General features: G+C 38.7%; 1 protein-coding gene across 3 annotated transcripts; it reads right to left on the bottom strand.

The window, feature by feature from the left end:
• Positions 1–721: 721 nt before the first annotated feature.
• STX16 (syntaxin 16) lies at positions 722–24,874 on the bottom strand. 3 transcript variants are annotated; one of them, XM_050917817.1, is made up of 11 exons: positions 24,347–24,874; positions 24,119–24,169; positions 23,746–24,068; positions 19,212–19,223; positions 15,757–15,864; positions 14,797–14,937; positions 13,867–14,029; positions 12,562–12,653; positions 10,923–11,066; positions 10,067–10,147; positions 722–7,374 (listed from the first exon to the last, which is right to left on the bottom strand). In XM_050917817.1, the coding sequence occupies exons 3-11, from the start codon at positions 23,878–23,880 to the stop codon at positions 7,270–7,272; spliced, it is 981 nt and encodes a 326-aa protein (XP_050773774.1). In that variant the 5' UTR covers positions 23,881–24,068; positions 24,119–24,169; positions 24,347–24,874; the 3' UTR covers positions 722–7,269. The 3 variants fall into 3 exon arrangements, with proteins under 3 accessions (XP_050773774.1, XP_050773775.1, XP_050773776.1); XM_050917818.1 differs by lacking the exon at positions 19,212–19,223 and having other exon boundaries at positions 24,119–24,202; positions 24,389–24,874; XM_050917819.1 differs by lacking the exon at positions 19,212–19,223 and having other exon boundaries at positions 23,800–24,068; positions 24,119–24,202; positions 24,389–24,874.

Below are 24,874 nucleotides of genomic sequence, written 5' to 3'. Positions count from 1 at the left end.
GGGGAGTGCTTGAGCTTTTGCACTCTTTGATCACAGGGTTAAAGAGAGGCCTTTCTCTGGAGAGAGGACCACAGGTCAAGAAGGGGAAACTGTGGATGGTTTGACCATAAAGACAAACCTCTATGACAGCCTGTGACCACAACCAGTGATCAGTTGGCACATTTGGGCTAAGGGCAGCTGGTGGCTCCAAGAACACCCAGCCCAGAGGGTAGCTTGGTGGTGGGGGGGTCTGTGAGTGGATAGGATGCTGCCCAGGAACTGGGGGGCTTTGCTAGTAGGACCTAGGCCAGTTTAGTAAGTGAAGATAGAGTGATGGGGGAAGAAGAAAAAAATATCTATAGTGTACCTTCAAGGAAGAGGGGAATCATTTAGAGAGGAACCAGGGTAACAAGATGGAAGCTAATATAAAGGAACATTTGTGCTAAATAAACATTAAAACATTTCAGAGTAAAACCAGATTGTGGACTAGTTTCCTAAAGGAAGTGGGAAAGTTTCTCTGCTTGGGATATTTAAAAACAGGCTTGATAAAGCAATAGGAAACATGGCCTAGCAGAGGATGGCTTACATCCAGGGGCTTCAGCTTTTCTATAGGAGAGGATCTCCTTCCTTTTGAGCTGGGACACCCTTCCAACACTATCTGGTCCTGGATGTGGCTCCAGGCTGAGAAATCCTGAGCTAGATGATCTAACATGTTTATGCATTTAATATAACTTTCAATAAATATACTAAGATTTTTTTAATGGTTTACTTATACATTACAAACAGTTCACAGAGTGAAACGGAAGAAAATATACTGTACATGGTTGTTCAAAACATGAGATCCCTTGTGTTACACTCCACAGATTAAAGTAATAATTCATATTTTGGGGAAATGAATGGAAGTTATTAGCACTGATTCCAGCTACCATCCACCTACAATTAAAAATATGCACCCTTTATAAAAGGAAGAGCTCAAGTTACACATTCTTGATAAGTTTTTTGATATCTTCTAATTGATGGAAACTGTAAACAGACTAACTGTGTTAATTTCATAGGCGACTAATTATTAAATCTAAATGGAAAGCTGAATTTTCTTCTTTGCATTCACAAAACCATAACTAAGTATTAGACCTAAATTATGTTTATAAAGGAGCATGCCAAAAACCAGAGAAAATGGCCAGACTGTGCTCTAAGTTACAGCATGCGGATTTACTAACAAGAAACAATGTTTTCCAAACTCCACTTTTAGTAATAAACTAAAATATGTTTAAACCAAACATACCGGGTTATATTTTCATCTCTGCATGTTTGGTCAGCCGGAGATAGACACGATAATCTACAAATGGGTGGAGGGTCTATATATCAAAGAGGGAGTGGATTTATTTATGGTGGCAAAGCAGAATGTAAGTGCAAGTAAAGAGAAGACATTTAAAAAGGAAAAATTTAGGCTGAATACCAGGAAAAACTTCCTTATGGTCGGGTCTTATTAGGCCATGGGACAGCTTCCCAAAAGGAAGTGGTGAAAGCCTCACTGTCTGAATCATTTAAAACTAGCCTAGATACAGACAGTATATTATAGAGAACAATCCTGCATTGCTAGGGAATGGACAGGATGACCTAATACACAGGTTCCATCTTTAGCGATATTACTGAGCCAGAGAACATACTCCACTTGGGATTCAATTCTATTCCAATATACATGGACAAACTACGGTGGGAGATAGGAGAAATAGGAATAAACAGCTGTATTTTGGATTTACACATCAAAACAATTTACAATTGGAAAAGTACATTAGGTCATCTAATCCAAATCCCACAATGTTAACATGCTCAGTAGGTTAAGATTTGGAATGGGTAAAAAGAACGGATACTTAAGGCTCGATCCTATCTTCATAGAAATCAATGGCAAAACTCACCTTGACTTTAATGGTGCAGGATCAGGGTCTTAATCAAGACACTGGACTTGCTGAGAGTCTAATCTCTTTCTGAAGCCTTGTCTATGCTGTGAAAATTTCCTAAAATTCCCCTCAATCCTCATTGGTTGCTAACAGCAGTGCATTTGCACTGGTGTTAAAAATGGTGAGAGCCCAAGCATAGACAACTAAATTCCATGGCCATAGCAATTTTTAACCTTGTGCCAGTTCAACAGTGCTTATGGAATCAAGCAACTGCTAAAGACGTATATGATTACTTACAATTCAACACACAGAAAACTGTACTGGATTCCTTATTTTAAGTGTGTTTATTTTATAAATCCAAGTTTTGATCAATTTTATCTGGGGACAGGCACTACTTGGAGAACTAAATTAAGAAAACATTTTGATGAATGTGAAAAACATTCTTGGAGTTCAGGAAAATTACTATGCAAAATAAGAAAAGTTATGTCCCCATGTTTACCCATCTGTCTGGAAAGAGGGGTGCTGAGCAGAAAAAGCCCTGACAATCCCTTAAGCAAGCACTGCTACTTGTCCCAATCGGTAAGACAACGTTGTCTTACAATGAAACCATTAGGCATAAACAAGAGATCTCAAGTTTGCAAACTCCTTTGGAATGTACATATTTTACATTTAGTCTAGCTCAAAAACTAGGCTGTTAAACCCAAATTATGTTGTCAAATCATTTGCTTTTTCTTCCTCTTCTCCAAAAAACAAATGTTATTTCTTCTAATTACAAATGGATAAATTACAATATACAAAATCCCAGAAGCTTTCCTCAACCACTTCATAAAGCTCTATTTTGACAAACAGAGTGTAACTTTTCATTTTGGTGCCTCACGCACTAAACAAGATACACTCTAAGGATCAGTTTGCATTAATACCTCTTTGCAGATTACACAGAACATGAGGGTTTTCTTGGTAGATAAAAGTCTTTTAAAGTTTTCTTTAGCAAAATCAAAATTCTAACTGTTTGTCACCTCTTGTTTCTTAATGTACCGTGCATGGCTGTACTGAAAGCCAGATTTGTAAAGGTTAAGCAAAACAGATGAAAATTAAAGTTTCATAACAAAGTGCATACAGCAAGTATCCAACATTTCAGTATGTTATATCCTACGTTAAAAACCTCCAGAGAACACTAAAACATTAGTCATCATTCACTGCTAATTAGGCCCCGAGGCCTACAAGTGGTGTTAATGCTTACATTGTGCGTTTTAAGGAGAACCATTACATATTTTCAGGTTTTAGAGAGGGATCAAAGTGGCACCTAATATCCTATTGATATTAGCTTACAAGACGTTGTAGTTTTCAAACATTTAATGAAGTTTGATTCTAGTAAGTTTGAGTTACACTTACACACAGATTTGGTCATTTTTGTAAGCTTGTTTCTATTTTAGTGGAGAATTTTAATATAAGTCAATAGGCTGGCCAAGGAGACCTGTAGGCCAGGGATGTATTCAGGACAGGTAAGGAGAGCCACGCATTCTTGGAGAACACATTCTTGCAATTTTTATTCTGCTGGCTCTTGCAGGTGTCTACTTTCTCAACTCAATAGCTTTCCACATCAAGGACTGAATCCTAACACGTTCTCCTACTCTGGCCTTTGTGCCCACAGCAGATTCTGAATATATCCTGGGGCTCCATTACGGACAGGGAGGTGTCTCGAGACCAGGAAGAGGGGCACATCCCAAAAGCCATCAAATATATTGCACTGGCTTTCTCCGCAGCATGCAAGGGAGGTCAGAAGGAGGTCAAAGGCGTGGCCAATAGGTTGATGAGATTATGCTGATCCAATGGCCCAAATCCTCAGTGTAGGTGTAGCAGCTGCTTATACCGCTCACGGACTGTTGTGGCTGTACAGATGCTCCACAGCCTAGGTCAGAAGGGTAATACCATCCGTTTTTAACCCCAGGGAGATCAAAGCCAGATTACTCCAGCCTTGCATAAACGACAATGCTTTGGCCCTGAATAAGTAAGTATCTAGGACGAATTATAATGGAATGCAGACATTTGGAATGATATAGGAAATAAAATCCTATCAAAGATCCTCTCTCTCAGATAAACACAGTATCACTATACATCAGCTTCAACAATTTCTAGCTCATCATGAATTATGCTAGACAGTGCATCTGAGCTTAAATTTGTCATTCGCACTGTATATAAAATGTACACCTCTATTTAAAATGTTCACATTTGCTAAATATTTTCTATCATTTTAGCATGGTTAGGCCATCCCTTCCATTTCAGCAATACTTATAGATGAATGCTATTCCTTTCCTAATTTTGGCTATGTAAAGCGTTCATGCTACATGAGATTTAGCATTAGTTAAAAAGAGCACTAATTTTCCAGGATCTTCTATGTCATTACTGCTTCCATTAAATTTGACAGACTACAAACAGAAAATTAGTTTTGTTTAAGAAACATCAATGTAAATGCTTAATTGTTTTATTTTAGTATAAATATGTAAGAAAAATGAGTAACAATTAACCAATTAGTTTGGAAGTGTTGTTTTATTGTGTCTTTAATCAACTAGGATAAAACAACAAAAGCACTGGTCAAGACAGAAATAAATAACATCTTAGAGTGAAAGTTGCAAATACAGTCAATTAAATTAATGCAATGTTTACTGCTTCGCACCATAGGATGCAGACAGCAGTAACACACTTAGGAGACAGTAGTTTTAGTCACAATCATCAAAAAGATCTATGCCAACACTGGGGAGCTACACACCAGCTACAAAGCTAAAGAATTTTATTCTACCTTTTACAAATTGTGTTTGTGTGAATTTAGTGCTGTGAAAAATCTACATTGGTAGTTTCTGGAGAGCAAATTCCTCTTTACCCAGAAAACAAATAGTGGGAGTAGAAGCAGTGCATCGATTCCCACACTGTCCCAAATTTCAAGGCCAGAGGATAGTCCAGTCTCATTGGCCTATCAGTTAAGATATGCAAAGTGTGCCAATTAGTGCCAGTTTGTGAAACTTCTTCCACATAGGCCATGAATTATCAATCAAGAGGAAGTAAGTCAAGGCTGTTACCAACGGGAACAGATTTCAACCAGTAAACTAATGGCTCCACATACTCCATCACCAATCCAAAAAGCCATCCAGATGCCCAACAAATTTATTTTGCCCTATTCCCCACATCAAATAAGCATTTTCCAAGTATGAACTCAGACCTGTGGGTCGTGGTGCTGCATGCAGGCAAACTACTTGCTCAGAATTCTATCCTATTTCATAAAATACTTTGTATTAGGTAGGGTTCTGCCTGCACAAAGTCAGTTACACACTTCAATGAGCCTCCTCCCCATTAGTCTCCTATCATCTGCCCGATTCATAAAGGACAACAAATGTTTCTTCCAACCAAGGGAGGCTATTAATAAAAAGTGAAAATTAATCCAATTCCAAGAAAGTTCCCTGGCACATTCATCTTACAAAAGGCAGTAACTTAAGCACATGCTAGGGATTTCTCTCTTTAGTCTGCAATATCTTCAATAGAGAAAACACCAATTATCGTGACTAATCATTATGAAGGACCCCCATGTGTCTCCTCTACCTTGCAGCTACTAACTGCAATTCTTCAGTGGGGGGGGGGGGGGGAAGGGGGGAGGATGGAGGTTGGTGGGAGAGGGGAGGAGAGAACATCCACTTCATTAGTGGACCTCTTTCCATCAGAGTCAATCTGTCTGGTTTTGAAGTATTCCAGCGAGTAAACAGGTACCCTAAACACCCTAATGACTGAAGGTCTTGTCAGACGAAGGAAAATCAATAGCTAGATAGTTAGAAATACCTTTTAAGGGGCCATATCTTAATATTATGTCTAAGTATGCCAAGGAAGACTCATGTATACCATCATTACTAGGGAAGCAGGGGTTGGTGGATGGCATACATGGCCCATTACAGGAAGAAAGCTGGCAAGAGTCTGCACTGATATGGACAGAGGATCCCAATTCCCCATGTACAATTTTAGAATCATTATATTGTGTACCTGAGCTTCAGTGGCTTTGGGCACAACATCACTGCAAGCGTATGCAGACCACTGTACAAATCAGAACCAAAGTGCCATTAGTACAAGCTATAGCCTCTTAGAGAAACCAACTTATTCAATACAGAAAAGCCTTGTTAAAAATATTAAGGCAATGCCCCTATAATTGTGCAACACTTTGGACCATGTTAAACCATTAATATTCCACTGCTCAAGATTTCTCTTCTCTCTCTCTCCCCTGACCTACAGCAAATTGTATTGCTGCAGAAGCACTGCAAGCCAGACATTTTGTACCAAGATCTGATGTATGCCCATACTAATACATCATTTTAGTCATGGTCAACATTGCATTTTAAACTTGTTCCCTTATAAAGACTGCAATATATATTATACTCATATTGAAATACTTATTTAGGATGAGTGTATGGATAGATGTACTGTAAATATTTGGGACTACTTGTACGTGAAGACAGTCTACCATCCACTGTTGTAGGACACCTGACGGAGGGGAAAAGATGAAGGATACAGGGGGCTAAAAGGAGAATTTTCTTTCTATTGCAGGTTTAGCGCAAACCATTAAAATGACTGTAATGTAGCTGGCTGTATTTAATATATAACCAAGAAATTTGCAATAGATAATATAATGCATGATCTTTTTGATGAGGAAAAGTTATTCCTATGATTACTTAGGATTAGGAAGCTATTTTAATTAAATTAAATGTGTTAAATTATACCAGTGATTAAAGTCTTGTTATTTACACTTCTAAGTACTACCTTGATAATTACTAATGATGCAAAATCTATATTAAGATCACAGGGGTTGAGTTATGCTCTGTTTTAAGACGTTTCTTTTTTAATGGTCACTCCAAACATATTTTTTAAAAGTTTGGAGAAAAGTAGGTGAAATCAAACAGTTAGAATTTTGTGCATCTTTTAAGGCATTTACCCTCCAAATCATAGTCCCATAAAAATCTTATAGTTTACAAAATTGCAACATAAGACTACAAAGAACGGCACACTTTTTTGCACACAGTGAAATACTAATTATCATATTTTCTTGTAAACATCTACTCTTATTTTCCATCTTTTTTTTAAATACTGCACAATATTCCAAATATGTTTGGATAAAGAACTGGATGACCAATTTGGTAGCATTATCAAGTGTCCTGACATTTTCTGTACAAGTTTTACAAACACCTCTGGTATCACCGAAGGATGTATTATGAAAAGAGTTCTACTGAAACATTGCACAGAATTTGTACCACTAGGGCTTATACATTCAAAGGCAACTTTCAGGAGTGCAGGTCCATCCATTCAGATTAGGAAAAATAATTACATACACACAAAAATAAGAAAATGATAGAACCATTACCTAGTGTGACTTTACACCAACAAGAACAATAATAAGTACAATTACTATTACAAATAAAATTAAAATGACAAGCATCTTCCGATTCTTCTTCTGATATTGCTCAGCCTATAGAAACAAACGAAAGGTAGTTAGTATGTTGATTTCAGCACTGTGCAAAAGCAGATCCTGGCATGATCCATGTTTAGTATCTAGACACCTACTAGACACGCACACTGTTTTTACGATTATAACTTGACATTTCACATTATACTGCAAAGCAGCCATTTTGGGTATGTCTATGCTGCAATTAAACAGCCGTGTCTGGCCTGTGTCAGCTGAGTTGGGCGTGGGCTGTGGGGTCCTGTAACTGTGGTGCAAATGTTTGGGCTTGGCCTGGAGCCAGGACTTCGGGAACCTTCCTGCTCACGGGCTGCAGCCTGAGCCTAAATGTCTACACAAGTTCACAGCCCCACAGACTGAGCCCTACAAACCCAACTTAGCTGACATGGGCCAGCCACGGGTGCTTATTGCAATGTAGACATGGCCTTATAACTCAATAACTCATGTCAGCATTGCACAGACTTCTTTGACTTGGTATAGATGTACTGAAGACAAGTATATGCTGAAACCCCATTTATCCACATTAGATTATTTCAGATAAGAGGAAAACTTCATGTCACAGAATTTGATCTCTTGTCAATTAAACAAAGTTTGACTGTGCTTATCTTTAGTTCCTGGAAAAGTTGTATACCCCACAGGGTGCTGTGTAAAATATTACTTTACCTAAAATAGAGGTGGCACATCTGAAAGTGTAAATGATAACTAAAATCATAATTTTAGATTGTTTAGGTGCGGAAATTACCTAAATTGTGGACACAAATCAGGCAATTGTACATACAAAGGTCTCTAAGTAATAGAGCTGGTCAAAAATTCTTCAAACTTTTTTTTGGTATTATTTAAAAAAAGTGGTTTTTGAAGGAAATGAAATTTTTTTTTTAAAAAGCTTCACTTCCTTTAAAATGTGTTTTTTGATATAACAAATCAAAATGAAAATTTTGTATTAGTTTCTGAAATTGGAATTGAAAATTTTTGTTTTGGTTTTCAGTTTTCTACCTCTTTCTCCCCACTCTCTCTCTCTCAAACAATTGTTGTTTTGATTTCTTAAATCAAAATAGATAAACACCATGACAATTTTTGAAAAAAATGAAAAACAAATGTTAGAAATTTTTTCATGAGAAATGCTTAATAGGGCTGGTGAAGAAATGTTAACTAGCCACTTTGATATGCAATTATCTGATGTGCAGTAAATGTAATTGCACACCTAATTAGCCTGTAAATCTGGCCCTTAAAGTATCCCAAAACAATGGATTGTGTAATTTTCATTTTGTTATGAGGGAGGAATATTTTAATAATATTAATGTCATCACGTTTCCAAAGTGAATTAATGCAAATCAGTTGGTAAACAGAGTTTGAAATAGCTGTGCACACTAAAGCAGAAAAGAAAACTGACAACATATGCCTTAAAGAAAAAAGAGATACCAATCGTAGCAGGCACTCTGTTTTACAGTATCATAATAATTTGCATATATATTTCCTGTGACTCATTAGATTCCTACCAAGTGCTTAGCTACAGCCCCCATCTACTGAAAACAGTCAGTATAACATGCATATGGCACGAAGGATCCAAGCTCTAATCAGTATACCAGAAGGGACCTGGGGCAGGGTCACAAACATGAGTATATCTTTCCAGTTCTGATCATTTATTTATTTCTAGCCCATTTTGTGTAAATTGCTGGTCATTACTTTAATAATTATTGCCAGGGGATCAATGCCCTGTTTTCAGTGGTCACCAATTCATCTTTATACACAAGCAGAAAAAAGAAACTAGATAGCAATGCATTATGCTCTTCTCCAACGGCACTTTTCTGATGACAATATATCAGAAATCTGCAATGATATGAGATGATTGAGTTTGCAGTAAATAGACTTCCAAGTTTCCAAAATATAACAGGCCACTGAGATTCTGAGGCTGAGCATAAACCTCTCATTCCATGTTGTTGCCAGCCATGGACGGATTCAATTGAACAGAACAAAATCCTACATTTTTAAAAAAAAAGAGGGGAAAAAAGCCTTTTTGTATCATTTTGCTGGAGTCCAAGCTTTTCAGCTCAAAGCTAAGATTTCCAGAGCAGAAGCATAAGGTTGGACTAAAATCCTAGCTGATGCAGTACAAAAAAGGAAAATACCCACTGTTAGCTCCACAAAAAGCAATGCCTGCATATTAAACCCAGGCCTCAAGGGACAACATTTGCAAACTTGGGCACCTAAAGTGAGGGATTTAAGTCCCCGATGAGGGACCAAAGTAACTAGCCTGATCTTCTGTGTAAGCTGCATGAGGCTCAGCAATTGGAAGTCAGGCCACCTGTATTTACGTGCTTAACTATGAATTGAGTGCCTAATGCCAGGAATCATGTTTGAAAATGGTTGCATCTGAAGAAGTGAGGTTTTTTTACCCATGAAAACTTATGCCCAAATAAATCTGTTAGTCCTTAAGGTGCCACTGGACTCCTTGTTATCTTTGAAAATGTTACCCAGTAAAGTTCCTGGTAGATAGTAAGTTACCCAGTAAGGTTCCTGGTGCATAGATTTCACTTGCTGTTGCATCCACAATTGCCACAAAGCAATTGTACGTGACAGAAGAGGCACCAGTTATTTATTTTTTTTAAATTTGGCCATGGTGTTTGATGGATCTTCTTAAAAATATTAAAGAGTATCATGTAACAAAGTATATAGCATCTTAAACATCCGCTCTGTTTACCTTATGTAATTGTTTCAATCCCTCTTCAGTTTTTATACACGACTGCTCAACATTGTAGTCAATTCTGTCCAGAACTGTACCCTGAATAACAAACAATAGTTATAATGAGCATGAACCTGAACCTAAATAAATACTACAATTGTAACAATCGGTTACAATTAATAAGAGGGTGATAAATAGGGTTCACAGAAGATAACTGATGAGCTATGCAGGCTAAGCACGTCTTCAAAAAAAAAGAACTGGTCAAAAAAATAAAATGTCTTTAAAGGAGTTCCTAGCTTGGTTGCCTAAATAATGGGACTGTTACACACCTCAAATTGTGCATGCTTTAACAGTGATCATTTCAGTTTTTAAATTATAAATGCAGACCCAGGTACTTGTAATGTCCAAGAGTTTCTTGCGACTTTAACACTTTTTCATGATCCCAGGAAACAACGTTGTACTCTTGGTTAGTTTTCTCAACCCCCAAATTCCTTGCACCATGGAAATGAGCAGAAACAATGGGCATCCAAATCCTTTGGGTATGGGTATATCTACACAGCAACTGGGTGGGTGCTTCCCAGCCCTGATATAGACACACGCTAGAAAAGGTTGCCAGAACTTTTTTTTTTTTAACATGGGCAAACATATTTTTCCCTAGCCTTCAAACCATTTTGGTGGCAGGGGGAAAGAAAGAAGGGGCAAATATGCAAACTAGCGTGAGGCAGACACCAAGCATGGAATATTACAGCCCAAATGGTTGAAATTTGGCCAAGTTGTAAGAAATTGAAAAGAGGGTTTAACAGTGTCAGGCAACCTTAACAACAGGCAGTGCTACCAGTTCTGTCTGTAGTGCTGATACCGTGGGTCCACACACCTGTTCCACTATCATTGCTCCAAGGTCCCTAAATATTTCATTGAGATCAGAGATTGATTGTACAATCTGGCGGATTTCTCGTTCCCGCTCTTCCACCATTAATGTGTTTTGTTCCACCAATACTAACTGGTCATCCGTAAAACCCTGTAGAAATAGAAGATTTAAATGATAAGCTAACAGTAACAATATGGAACACTGGTAGTAATAAATATAAAGCATTGTCATCCTAATGCCAGGGCCTCTTTGGAACTCCCAATAGCAGCCACAGACATCATTAAGAAAAAAATCTTAGTGTGCAACTGTGCATTAAATATGTAACAGATTTAGGGCTGCCACAAAAATAATGTGGATTGCCATCTGTATTTCTGGTAGAGATGATTTAAATCCAGCTGTGCATAATTTAAAAAGAAGAAACCTGCACGCCCAAAATAGGCTAGCAGTTAAAATGTCAGCAGGGCATAAAAATCTGTCTGAAAGCAAGTTTGTCTGCATGTATCAAACCAAGGAAATGGCACAACATACATGTCAATGGTAGTAGGTATGGCCTAGCTACTCAATGCTCAGTGTACAGAACATCTCATAAGGTCAACTGCTGTTAAAGTGTGTATACTACAGCAATGACTGTGTTTGCGGAATCCTTTTGTATTACAGACATTATTATTTTTATCTCCCAAGGCCATTCACTACAACGCACTGTGCTCATTTTCAGGCTCTCTTGTTTAAAGGTCAAGTGGAACACTACTTTTATTATGCTCCTTGAAATACAGTCCACCACCTTTTCCACAAGTTTGCTGCTTAACCCTTTAGCCTTGGAGGCTGTGGTGTTTTGCAGTGACAACAAACAGAGGCATACTGAGAAACACTGACATAGTAGGGGTACGCAGTTCCCTGAAACATTGCTGCGGGCACTTGTAAGGGACGCATCTGGCATGCGTGGTAATACTGGAGATGTGTCTTGTGTAATATACCAAGTAGGTGAGGTAGAGGTGAAGCATTAAATTGGACCCATTATTCATATCTATGCTCCATAAGGTCTGTGCAGAAAACTTCAGCTTCTTTCTCAAGAGGAAATAGAGTCACAGGGATCACTCCTAATGATTGTACATTGTCATTCATAATGTTAGGAAGTTGGGATTAGCTTTGATTTTTGCAGTGTGGGAGATATGAGATGAGAAATCAAACTCTCATTCGCCTTATAGAGACCAGGAGCTCTGCAGAGGCAGCATTTTCGCCCCTCACTGCATCTTCCCAGGGCACATGCAGAGGTTCTGAAGAGAATTGTCATCAGCTGGCAGGATGGTAGCTTCAATTGGATGGTGGCAATCTGTGCTCTTCCTTTTCCCCAAAAATGTATGGCATGGTACGTATTACTGAACACATCTTAGTGACGACATATCAGAGCAGAAAAATACTTTTTTTAAATCAAAGTCTTTAAAACCCCTCACTCATTTACAATAGTGCTATTAGGAAAACACTAAGGCAACTGGCAAGATGGAACTCCCATGTGGTTTAATGCATATATCAGACACAATCTGGTTTTTGATTCATTCTCATGATTCTCAAATTTAAGACTATAGTAAAAACCAAACAAAAAAACCCTATTCTCCAATAAAACTTCACTTAATACCTACCAACTTACCCTGTCATAAAGAGTACTGTCCTCTCCATCATCCATAAGCGGGACTGACGTATCAAAGAAATGCTTGGATCTTTCTTCTCGATTCTTCATGCCTGTAAATAGAAAAAAGCGGTGGCTGAGTATAATATTTAGATACACAAAGCAGAAAGTCACTCAGATCCATTATTATCATTTTGAAATACAACATTCTGAATGTTAATGTACTTTAGGAGAAATAAGATTTTTCCAGAAGCTTCAGGAGGTCACAAAAGATGTGGACATGGAAACTTATTTATACAGAGCAATATCACGCCATTAGCCAGATTTTCCTAAGTGACAGGCACTGAATTTTAATCAGTATATAGAATTGCTCTTTACAAAGCATGACCAACTTTGACTACACAAGATTCTGGTTAGATCAACAACTCTTAAACATTATGTTCCATGAACTTCAAGTAATTTAGCATGCTCTAACATTCACCATATGAAATTTAAAGCAATTTAAAGATTTGTTTGTTTTTTTTGTTGCCCCATCTTTAAAAAAATGTTTTATTTCTTTTTGCAGAAAAGCACATTATTAGGATTGAGCAAAGCTAGAGGTGATGAGTAAATACAGATACTAAGGTGATGTGGGCTGCAAAGTACCTAGGTAGATACATGCACTATGTCTCTCACAGGGCAGAAGTTTTCAGTATGTCACCCTGGAAGTTATTTTCTAACAAAGAAACCCTCTCAGTTGCATGTCTCCTCCTAGTCATGATCTCAAACCTTATCTGTGGCAACTATAGTGCTGTGCTACAGGGTGAAGAGATATTAGGTCAATATTAAGTGGACAAGATAAAAATAAGTTGGTGCATTTGCCCAGTTACAGAATTTTGGACACTGCACATTATATATGTGGTATATTGCACATAGCATTTTGCATTTGTGTTTTCTCTCCTCTGTGGCTGTTGGACATTAACTTTTACTAGCAATCAATCTCCACTTGTTGCCTGCAGCTAAAACTGTACATAAGACTTCACTCCTATATATACACCTCATATTTGTACTTGTATCAAGACCACGCTAAGTATATTAACTTATTTTATAAATAAGAACAAAAGAGGCACAGGTTTGAGCACAGGACTTAGAGCCAGGAATTCCTGAATTCTACTAATAGCTCTTCGTGATCTTGGACAAGTCACTTAACCTCTCTGTGCTTCTGTTTCCCCAGTCCAGAAAATGGGGATACCATCTTCACAGCACAAATGGAAGGGGGCGATGGTATTTGTTCAATACTTTGCAGACAGAAGGCACTTAATACTATATGTCTCTGCAGATGCTTACGTTTGAGATAGTCAGACTGTGCATGCCTAAAGTTGGTGGATAGGTCCTGAAGGGACTGTGCTAAGGAAGACACTATGTTTCTGAGAACACGTTCTTCTTGTTCTGTACAATTACGTGACCTGCTCTGCAAGGCCTGGACTGCTCTCTGGCATCTGTGAAATAGCTGAAAAAATAATTCCCATTAGTCAAAGAATAGTAAGACATTTTAATTATCACATGGCTCAAATGCTGAACGAACAACTGTAATACTTGAACATAAGGATTTTTAAAGAAAAGTAAAGAACACTGATATCCAGGCTGTCATTTAAATGGATCTAAAAACACAGCACTCAGATGGAGACTAAAATCCAAACAATTTTGCAGATAAATGTAAATGAAAGTTTTCTGTAAGATAGATTTTGTAACTGATTAAAGGATTTGTGATTAAGCAAGGTATGATATTTACTTTGTGAATAAAAAAGGCATTCAAAGTAATTACTTCTGTTCAGAATGGAGGTTGCATATTAGTAATACTATTTGATATTTTATAACTCCTTTACAAACATGAGCTACTTAAACCCTTTGCTGTAGGATTGTGAGGCTCAACATCTATATTACAGATGGGTAAACTGAAGCACAGAGCAAGTAAGTGACTTGTCATCATAGAGTCAGTCATAGAGTATAAGGCCAGAAGAGATCCCCAGATCATCCAGCCTGACCTCCGGTATATCACAGGCCACCACCACCCAGGATCTCAGTGACGTAGTGGAAAAACTAGGCACAGAACCTCAAAATTCTGGCTCAATCACCTGTTCTAATCACAAGACTGCACTAATTATCGAACATGAACTTTATTTCAAATAAGTCAGTGCCACAGCAGGATAGAGCAAAGTAAAACTGTGGCTTCAGAACTGAACATAATTAACATCTCAGAAAATATTTTATCTGCACCTGTGTGATCTCTTGGGTAGTAATTTCTATTGCATGTTCTTCTTCGCTGCTATCATCCAAAGTAGGTCTGTTTAAATATTTGTCGTGAAGACTGGCTAATTCTTTCATCTTCTGTTTAATCCTGCTGATATCATCCTGAATCTAAAAGAAATGGAGAAAGGACAGTAATGCTACAAAGGAAAAGGTTCTGACAATTATCAGATAGACTTAATTTATGTGAAGAAATAATTAACAGAAACGTGTACTGTAGAAAAATAGGCCAAATATTTTAAGCCAAAATGTACAAAGTTGGCCTCTGAGTGTTTGGTCTGTGACCCTGTTGCTCTTTTGACATTTTAATTTAGCATAAGCCCTCCACCATTACCCACTGGATGGGACTATGGTGCTTTCAAAGATGTAACTTCACTGGACTGGACCATAATACAGTCAAAGAATCATTCAAATTATATAAAAAACTAATAGTAAAATCAAAAATGTAAATTTAGAAGGGAATATGAAAAATCTAGATGGCACCTTCACCCTTATCACATGATGTTACAATACAAACCAAGCATAATGGTTTAAATTCAAGGGCATAATTTCAAATTGGCTTCTACCAATACAACTGTAAGGTCATAAGCCAGATGTCTGCAAGCAGTGTCTTGTGCTTGTAAAGGCTGAATACCCATTTCTGTGCACACATGAGGTTTTTTGTATAGAGAAAAGGATGGCTGTAAATGTTGTGAGTTCATTTTTAGAGGCCTTTTTGAAATCTGTACTAGTAGGTTCACTTTTTGTGACATGTTTCTTGCATTATGCATGTAAAACAGCATTAGAATTCATAAAAAGACTTTACTTCAACTAACTCCTTTCTAAATTACTATTACAATGAGTCTTATTGCATTAGTGCTGTCACAGCTATTTTCCCAACAAAATCCTTGCACGAAAAACTACACCCAACGATAACATGTAAGTACTTACTTCTCCCACTCCATCAACCCATTTGGGAGGTAGCCGCTTTGTTACACAAACTGCTGCTTCGGGATCTAAACTGATCCCCGATACTAGTGCCATGCGATCATCAGCAAGCTACGAAGGGGAAAAGCAACAAGTTTAAAGACAGAAAACGATGTCTGTTCAGATTACAGACATCCAATTCAGGTATTCGTAATCACGGTAACTGCAACCTCCCTTAAAAAAAGTCAGCTTAACAGACTGCACTCCATGTACAGTTTACTCATTTGTGATGGATGCTCCTCATTTCCTGGCTTGTTCTCACACATTAATTAGCAATGTCCTTGTGTCCTGCCAGGACTCGGGAGATAGAATCCACTCTGCAACTAGTGGGAAGCCACACATTTTCCTCTCTGCTTCAGGACTCAGGAAGCCCTTGAGCTGGAGTAAGGGAAGTGGCCTCGCTCTATGTGAGAGCTTGTTGCCACTGGATCCTCATATTGGCCACATTTCTCTACAGATCAGGGCTAGCCAAAATTTTCAAATTTCATTTCAATGACTTAATTTTTTAAAAAAATATATATATATTGTTCTGTAGTCTCAAACAATAGTATGATATTTCCAAATAACCAAAGATAATGTTTATTAGCTCCCTGTGAAGCTAAGAAAAGAAAGTTTTCTATATTCTGTCTCCAGTGAGTTCTTTCACATAAATACTGAATTTGATTAATTCGGAATCTCAGATACTAGGGGGACACGGGCTAGATAAGTATCTGCTAGACCAATATATTTAATAAATGATCACATGTAAGGTCTTTTAGAATTGATATGAAGAAAAATTGGAGAATCCAAATCATGATGCCCAGAATCACCTTATTTGGGGTAGGAGAATTTTAATAAAACCTGAAGGGCTATATTTTTAGGGGGCATGTTTACAATAACAAAGCTAGTATACATGATCTAAACCTGTGCAATAATAAGCCAATGTAAATACATGTTACCCCAGCCTCCCTTCCGCATGTTGCACTCACTTGTTGCATCTTGTCTACTTGGGCCCCAATCCTGCAGAGATCTGCAACAGCAAACACCTGAATCTGTGCTGGGCCCCACTGACATCAACAAGGGTCTATCTGCATGGAGATCACTGCAACGTCAGGGGCTTAGACTGTATGTATACTTGTATTTCTACAGTGCCTAGCACAACTGGGCCTTGGTCCTAATTAAGGCCTCTGGGTGTAACCATAAAATAAGTAAGTAATAACGAGTAGCGACCCTGGCAAGGAAAAAAATAAGCACACAGGTGAAGCTGCCAACAGAAATGCTTTTAGAAGGAAACAACCTCAAAACCATTTTGTATGTACCGGTAATTACAGAGACTCCCATAGTGAAAGCAAGCTTTTAAAAAGGGGCCCGCTAACATCACAGTATGTTCTCTAGAACAGCACAAATACAAAGACAAAAAACATCCTGTGTATATCACAGTTCACAGGAGTCACATAATTTGAATGATAGAAAATGTTTTAATGGGTGTCATGATATAGAGTTTAATGCTATTTGAAGCTGAAGTACATTGATTTATTTATAGCCGTGTTGTAAGTTTTAAAATGAGGGTGCAGTACATTCTGAGAAGAGAGAGATAGTATACTTGAAAACAGAGTGTGGATTTCTATTAAAACATAGCATGGCTGCAACCAGATTTGAAAAGTTGAAAGGTTTTAAGGGAAAGAGAGAACTAATCACAAAAATTATCTGCAGAGTTGCAAATGCTTACAGTAAGTGTGCAGGTGCCTTATTTTCCAAATCTCACTGGTAGGTGTAGGTCAAAAAAATTTCACTTCACACTCAAGAGGCATCTAATAAAGCCTTCAAATAAAACAAAGAAGCTAAAAAAAGCACAACATGCTCAGTCTGGCAAAGACTAAAGGCCCAGTTCTGATGTCAGATATGCCGATGCATTATATGCTGCTATAGGATTTGACATAATTAATGATGAAATACACTTGTTTATCCTCAATTAAAACTGTGTCCTTAAGGTGTGGAGTGGGTGGAAGGAAGATATCCATTTATTTCCTTACCTTAGCAATCTCTTAGTGCCCTCCCTGCCACTCCTTTTTACCCCCCAAAGCTAACAATAGAAGAATCTCAAACTGATTGAGACACATAGAACAAGGTAGTTTACCTGGATCTGTTCTTTTTGCTGAGTTAGCTGCTGTAACCTTCAGTATTTTTTATTTTTTTTATATGCGATTGAAATAACTTGTAATTAAAAAGGGAAATGAACACAGTATGTAGTTACAACAGTAAGGCTCATTACAGCTCTGTACAAACAAGAAAACTCTGAGGTAAGATCAATAGTACTATAAACAACAACAGAAACCACTTAATACTTCTATAGCACTTTGGAAAACTTTACCAAACCCTCACCAATCCCTTGAAGTACTATCCTAATATAACTGATGGGGAAACAGAGGCACTGAGAGGTTAAATGACTTGCCCACAGAAAATTTATGGCAGAGCTACAAATGAGACCTAGGTCTCTTGACTCCCAGTCCTGTGATCTAGCCACTAGACTGTACTTTCTAACTTAATTCACTCAGCCTCCTCTCATTCCCACTGAAGTACTGCTACAATGCTCTGTCCAGCTACAAACAGAAACACTCTGCTTCTTTATAGGACACTGAATGAATAATAGAATGGATTTATTTTATAATTAAATAAAGCAGCATGAATGGTATCTGATGATGTACCGGTACTTTACATTAAGAAAAAGCTACTGAAGTATGTTTTCTTCAGTTCATTTTGTTTGGGTTGCATTCTGAAGTAGGTTGCTGTGCCTATACAGATGGATTAGATGTGACTGCAAAGGCAAGATTTTTCAAAATGTCATGTAAACCAAAGATGTCATATTAGAGAAATCCCATTAATACTATTTTGTGTAAGCAGATGGCAACATGTATATTTTGTGGCTGTGCAGACAATCAAAAGCTGTGCAAAGTAATTGTTTCTAGTGTATAATGCTTTTCTAATTTAAAAGCTTAAGCTCTGAAGATCTGTTGATAATAAGGATACTCCCCCAAAGGCCCTGTTGCTGCAAACATTACCTGGCACACTCCTTAGTCCACTGAAACCTATGGCACTACTCTCAGAAATAAGCCCTATGCCTGCTATAGTTTACAAAAGCAGGAATAACATTTAATGGTTTCACTGTATAAAGTTTTTATATGTAATGTGCACACAGTAAATCTGGACAGTTTTATGTAAGTATATAGTAATACTGTAATGTGACTACCCATCAAAATGTCTCATGAAAGCTCTCCTTCACACTAATGAAAAAGCTGCCTCATCCTTGTATTGTGAAAAAACCATCAGTGATCTTACACTGCTAAATCTCAAAAATTAATAGTAAAAAGAAATGAGTGTTCTAACTAATCATCATCTATATTGGATGCACCATGGTGGAACAAAACATAAAAAAACAATACCTCATCCAGCTCCTGATATGATTTGTTGATTCCATCAGCCCCATCCATTTAGGGACAGCGAAAGGTAAAAGAGAGAGAGAGAGAGAGAGACACATAGGACAGAGATAGGGTACAGTCAGTTGAGAAAATACTGAAGCTTTATTTTTTTTAAATTGACAGTTTACCAAAACAAACCAAAGAGGCCCTTAAAACAGTAATGGCTAATAAAACACAGCATTCTCAATGTATCTACATAAGCATTTAGCCTGGTGCACAAAAGCACATTTTTCTTTAAAAGTTATTTCAGTTAAACTGGTAAACAGGAACATAATTTTTGTTTAAAAAAAATCAAGAAACAGTCAAGAAATTGATTTAAACACAATATATGATTTCAAATACCAACTATCAGATAGAAAAATTGCTGTGTAAAACATATTAATATGAGCTGTAAAAGTTGAATGTAGCAAGGATCATGTGTCCATAATATTCAAAATCCAGTATACATTTTGACACATTCAATTCAAGAAAGAGATTGGAAGACCTGCATGCATTTTGGTTTGATATTTTTACTAGGCAAAGCTTGAAAAATTGACTCAAGACACACATTTACCGATAAGCATCCCACTCACCTTAAAAGGATATAGTGAAAGGCAAAAAAAGCCACACCAAACACCAAAAGATGTAAGAGCTAGTTTAGTATACGTTAGTTATCAAATAATGTTATTGTCCTTATAGCTGAAAAGCATATAAAAGACTAGCAATTACAATATATTTGCTACTTTACCAGTGTAACCACTGCGTTATCTTTGTACTGCATAATGTATGAATAGGGGGCCAGAAGAATCATTGAAAAATAAATAAAGCAAAATTTACTTTTAAAGCAAGGACAAAATACTTCAGAGCTAAAAAGGTGTCTCATGCTACACTTAAATACCTCTTATTTACATACTCAGCTTTAGAAATAAAAAGTAATTTAAGAATGCTAAGTATTTAAACTTTGCCTGAGTATTTAAAATTTCAGTTGCATTGATTCAATGACTGTCAGTATCAGAGGGCTGAACTATTCTAATGCAGAATAAAAAAAGGTTAACTTTTTTACAGCAATTTCTAGTATTCATGAAGGGTGGTAGATCAACAATCCTGGAACCTGTTTATCCCAAAACAAGGTAAGACAAGGTAGTGACAAGGCTTTGTCAACCTGCCAGTGTGCTTCAACCCTGCTCTGGAGGCACCATGTTAGGGAGGAAAAGGCAATTTGCACAGATGTTATACTGGTAGGTGTACTGATAGGCACCCCAGATGGATAGATGACAGATAGCTTGGTCTATACAGTATTTGACTTTCTTGCTGAGACAAATGTGGATTTAACTAAGTAACAATTATGGAACAGAAACCTGTTCACTAGGAACTGGGTCCAATTATTAATTCATTTCACACAGGGCAACAAGGAGACATGAAGCTTTTCAATCTCTGCCAGTATTAGTTGCATTTACACCAGCACTTGACAAAATAGCTTTTTATTCCATCAATGCTAGTAAAGGCTTTGAAAATGTAAAGCTGTAAACAAGTGCTAAGTATTACTAACCCATTACCCTTTCAATGGAAACTGAATTTGATTGGTCAGTTGCTTCTATGCCTGTTTTCATCATTAGTAACATTTCTAGGTAAATATTAAAAGTTTAGAATGTCTAAAAAAAATCCTGGTGATTTAACAAGCTCTAATTAGAATCTGGACAAATAAAATTTTAGAAAAGCCAAACAGAGTGCCAAAATAAAGTACACTTAAAATATATTACTAGGTGTGACCTTTACTGTTCTATAAATGTAATTTCATAAGGAGCTTGTACAAAGATAGGTGGAATAAAGCTAACCATGAAAAAAGATTAGTCAATGGCAGCTCCCAGGTTGAAATGGAATTTATAGCATTAAGTACCATTTCTCCTTACAGAAAATGCACTAGTGAAAAGAAACAGAGAAAGAAAGGAGGACTCATATGTTTACTGGAGACTTTTCTAAACAAATGAGAAGATTGACTTAAAAGTGGAAATTGACAGAGACAATTCTATACTAATGTAGTTTCAGTTACCAGCCAGCAATCTACTTGGCTGGGCTGTCAAATGGCGTGCTTCGTTATTTACTGAAATACAATTTTTAAAACTCAATTCAAATTGGACCTATTTATATGCATTTACAAAAGCCTCTCTCTCTCTCTCTCTAATTATTTCATAAGTGATTTCAAAGTAACACTGGAATCTGAAGTTTTCCATCACAGTCTGACCAGACCAAAATTTACAAACAGTCACAGGTATAGAGTTTGTCCTCTTGCACTTGAGGATTATGCTTGGTGGTATCTGCACTATGTATTATAACCACTTTGCAATAGAATACAAACAACAAAAACAATAAAAACTGTCAGAGAAGAAAGAGGAAACAAACAATAAGATATTAAGGAGAAAAATGGAAAGGCGTCTCCTTTCATATTTAAAACATCCAAATTGGAACTACAGCATCTATCTATCTATATATAAACTTGCTGTATGTTTAAATTATCAACGGAGAGAACACACTCCAAGCCCCAATCCTGCAAACTGATGTACAAGGGTGGACTTCTGTGCCTGCAGAGTCCAATTAGCTTCTACATTTGCTACTGTACTATGAAGTATTTTCAAGGAGATGAAATAATATTTAGCTGAAAAAAAATGTACAGAGTTTTGTATGCTGGATTTTTGCATACTTAGCTGTATACATTACAGTGGAATGTGACTTTATTAAAACAAGCGTTTAAATTTCAGAATGGAACAATAGCAAAGCTAATTCCTACCAGGGACAGAAAAATTGAATGACTGATACATAACTAAACATGTCAAATCACTTATGGCCCTGATCTCTCCTGCAGATGTGCTAATGAGCAAGTCTGTGCCTGCATGGCAGCCCTCTCTAATTGTATCTTCTTGCAGGAATGGTAGCTATAACATAGACTTGGGTCCAATTCAGAAATCCTTCCTTAAGGTTTCAACAGGGGCTTTACCTGTGAGAGTCAGTATTGGTCCCTGTATGCATATGTACATGTTCTTTAAAACAAGGAAGAACCAAACTATGAACTAAAAGTGTACCTGGATTCAGACTGACATGAAGATACAAAAAACTGAGTGGCCGCAAATGTTTTTAAAACTAGAAATTTTTTATTTCATTATTGTTTTTGCTTAAATTGTTTCCTTGCTTTTTTCATCACTCTATGTACAACTGGAAAATAGATGGCTGCACATATATTTATATAAAATAATATATGGAGACGTGCCTATCTCATAGAACTTGAAAGGTCATTGAGTCCAGTCCCCCAGCCTTCCCCTAGCAGGACCAAGTACTGATTTTGCCCCACATCTCTAAATGGCCCCCTCAAGGATTGAACTCACAACACAACACTGGGTTTAGCAAGCCAGTGCTCAAACCACTGAGCTATCCCTCCATACTAAGATAACAGAGCTAGTTGCTTTGGAAGTTCAAAGTCCTAATAAAATTAGATTGCTTCCAGGTGACAAAACCCCTAAAGAAAATGGTGTAATTTTTTTGGGGTAGGTTAAAAGAGAGGCAAACAAGCACTGGCTGTGTGGACAATTATAAACCATCCTACTTCCTTTTTTCCTACACTTTCACTAAGTGTCATTATGTGATGGTATTTTCAGAATTTGGAGATTGAATCATGGTAAATTTGGAATGCATCTATTGATTAAACAACTTCTACAACAAGAAACAACAAAAAGATCGGTCAGTTCTAGGATGCCATGTTACATGAACTTCAAAAGGCATTCATGCATTGCATTTTAACAAATTTATGACACCATGATATATATGCCTCTTTTTTCCAAAATTAAAATATCATATACACATTGAAGAGAGCACAGTCATTCATTTTACTCCAGAAAAGGTTAAAAAAAAAAGAAAGAGAGATACCAGCAACTTGTCTCAAAATAAGAAAAGGTTAAAACAATGGTGGTGAACTGCATAATAAGTTTTAAGAGTGCCCACAACAAAGTGAGAAGAAGAGATCAGAATGAAAAGATAGCTCTGTTCCTTTCATCTGGGAAGGGAAGTGGGATTGGGAGAAAAAGGAGAGAGAACAACTTAATGTCTAATAATAATCTGAAGATATTTAAATAACAATGAAGTGTATTATTTATGGAGCAAACAGACAAGATCAGTATGAACTGACAGATCTATTCTATTCATTTTACATGGGGAGAGGACAGTGGGAGGGAGAGATAGTGTTAGAAGTGTGGGACAGATGGAAGGTGGGAGATGGGGAGAAAGAAGTGTAAGGTGGAAGGAAATTGTAAGAGGAAAGGAGATGGGGAGGAGGGAAACTATACGGTGAGGAGAAGAAAGGGTAGCGGGGGACTTGGGGGAAAGGTGAGGCAAAGCGGTGTACTGGGGGAGAGGAGATGGGGTGAAGAGAGAAGGAAGGAGGAGACAAGAACACTTGCTGTCTGACTGTCCTACGCAGATGGCATTAGAGCAGCAAGTGTGGGATACAGTAGGATGAAGGGAGGAGACTCACCGCAGCAGCCATGCTACGTGAATTCAGAGGGCTGGAGGAGCTGTAACTACTCACTTGCTCGGCCAGCAGTTGCCGGTTTTGGATCGCGTTGTTCCGCAACAACAAGAACGCGTCTGTTAAACGCCGGGTGGCCATGGCTCTACTTCTAGGGCCCCCCCTGGACTACCCGCAGAGCTGTCACGGGACCCCTCGGCACCCACAGGGGTCCCAGCCCCGAGCCTTCAAGGGCCCCCTGCACTCTGCACTCCCAGGAGTCCCAACCCCGAGCCTTCAAGGGCCCCTCTGCACTCCTAGGGGTCCCAACCCCGAGCCTTCAAGGGCCCCTCTGCACTCCTAGGGGTCCCAACCCCGAGCCTTTAAGGGCTCCCTGCACTCTGCACTCCCAGGAGTCCCAATCCCGAGCCTTCAAGGGCCCCCTGCACTCCTAGGGGTCCCAACCCCGAGCCTTCAAGGGCCCCTCTGCACTCTGCACTCCTATGGGTCCCAACCCCGATCTTTCAAGTGTCTCCCCTGCACTCCCAGGAGTCCCAACCCCGAGCCTTCAAGGGCCCCTCTGCACTCCTAGGGGTCCCAACCCCGAGCCTTTAAGGGCCCCCTGCACTCCCAGGGGTCCCAGCCCCGAGCCTTCAAGGGCCCCCTGCACTCTGCACTCCCAGGGGTCCCAACCCCGAGCCTTCAAGGGCCCCCTGCACTCCCAGGGGTCCCAGCCCCGAGCCTTCAAGGGCCCCCTGCACTCCTAGGGGTCCCAACCCCGAGCCTTCAAGGGCCCCTCTGCACTCCCAGGGGTCCCCGGATTCCTCGACTCCCCCTCGGCCTGCACGGGACACCCAGAGCCCCTCAATGGCTTCTCTATCTAAGGACTCCCAGGTCAGGCTTGTGCCCTGAGCATCCCCCACCGCCAGGGAGCCCCTGAGCTTCCTCCGCTGTCCCAAGGCGCCCCCCACCCCGGGGCCTGGCTCGCCTAGGCCTGCGGCTCCCGCTCTAGCTCAGGCCAGACACCCCGGGGCGGATACAGCGCGAGTCCCCGGCGGCTCCTTCCCGCCGCTCACAGGAACGAGCCCCGACTCCCTGCGGCAGCCCCCGGCTTCATCCAGCCTTCCTCCCCGGATCTGACAGGGGCCCGGCTCAC

The sequence above is a fragment of the Gopherus flavomarginatus genome, chromosome 11, assembly GCF_025201925.1.
Source record: "Gopherus flavomarginatus isolate rGopFla2 chromosome 11, rGopFla2.mat.asm, whole genome shotgun sequence".
NCBI classification, from domain to species: domain Eukaryota; kingdom Metazoa; phylum Chordata; order Testudines; family Testudinidae; genus Gopherus; species Gopherus flavomarginatus.
Note: the sequence above shows the minus strand (reverse complement) of the source record. Positions and strands in the feature narration are given on the sequence as shown.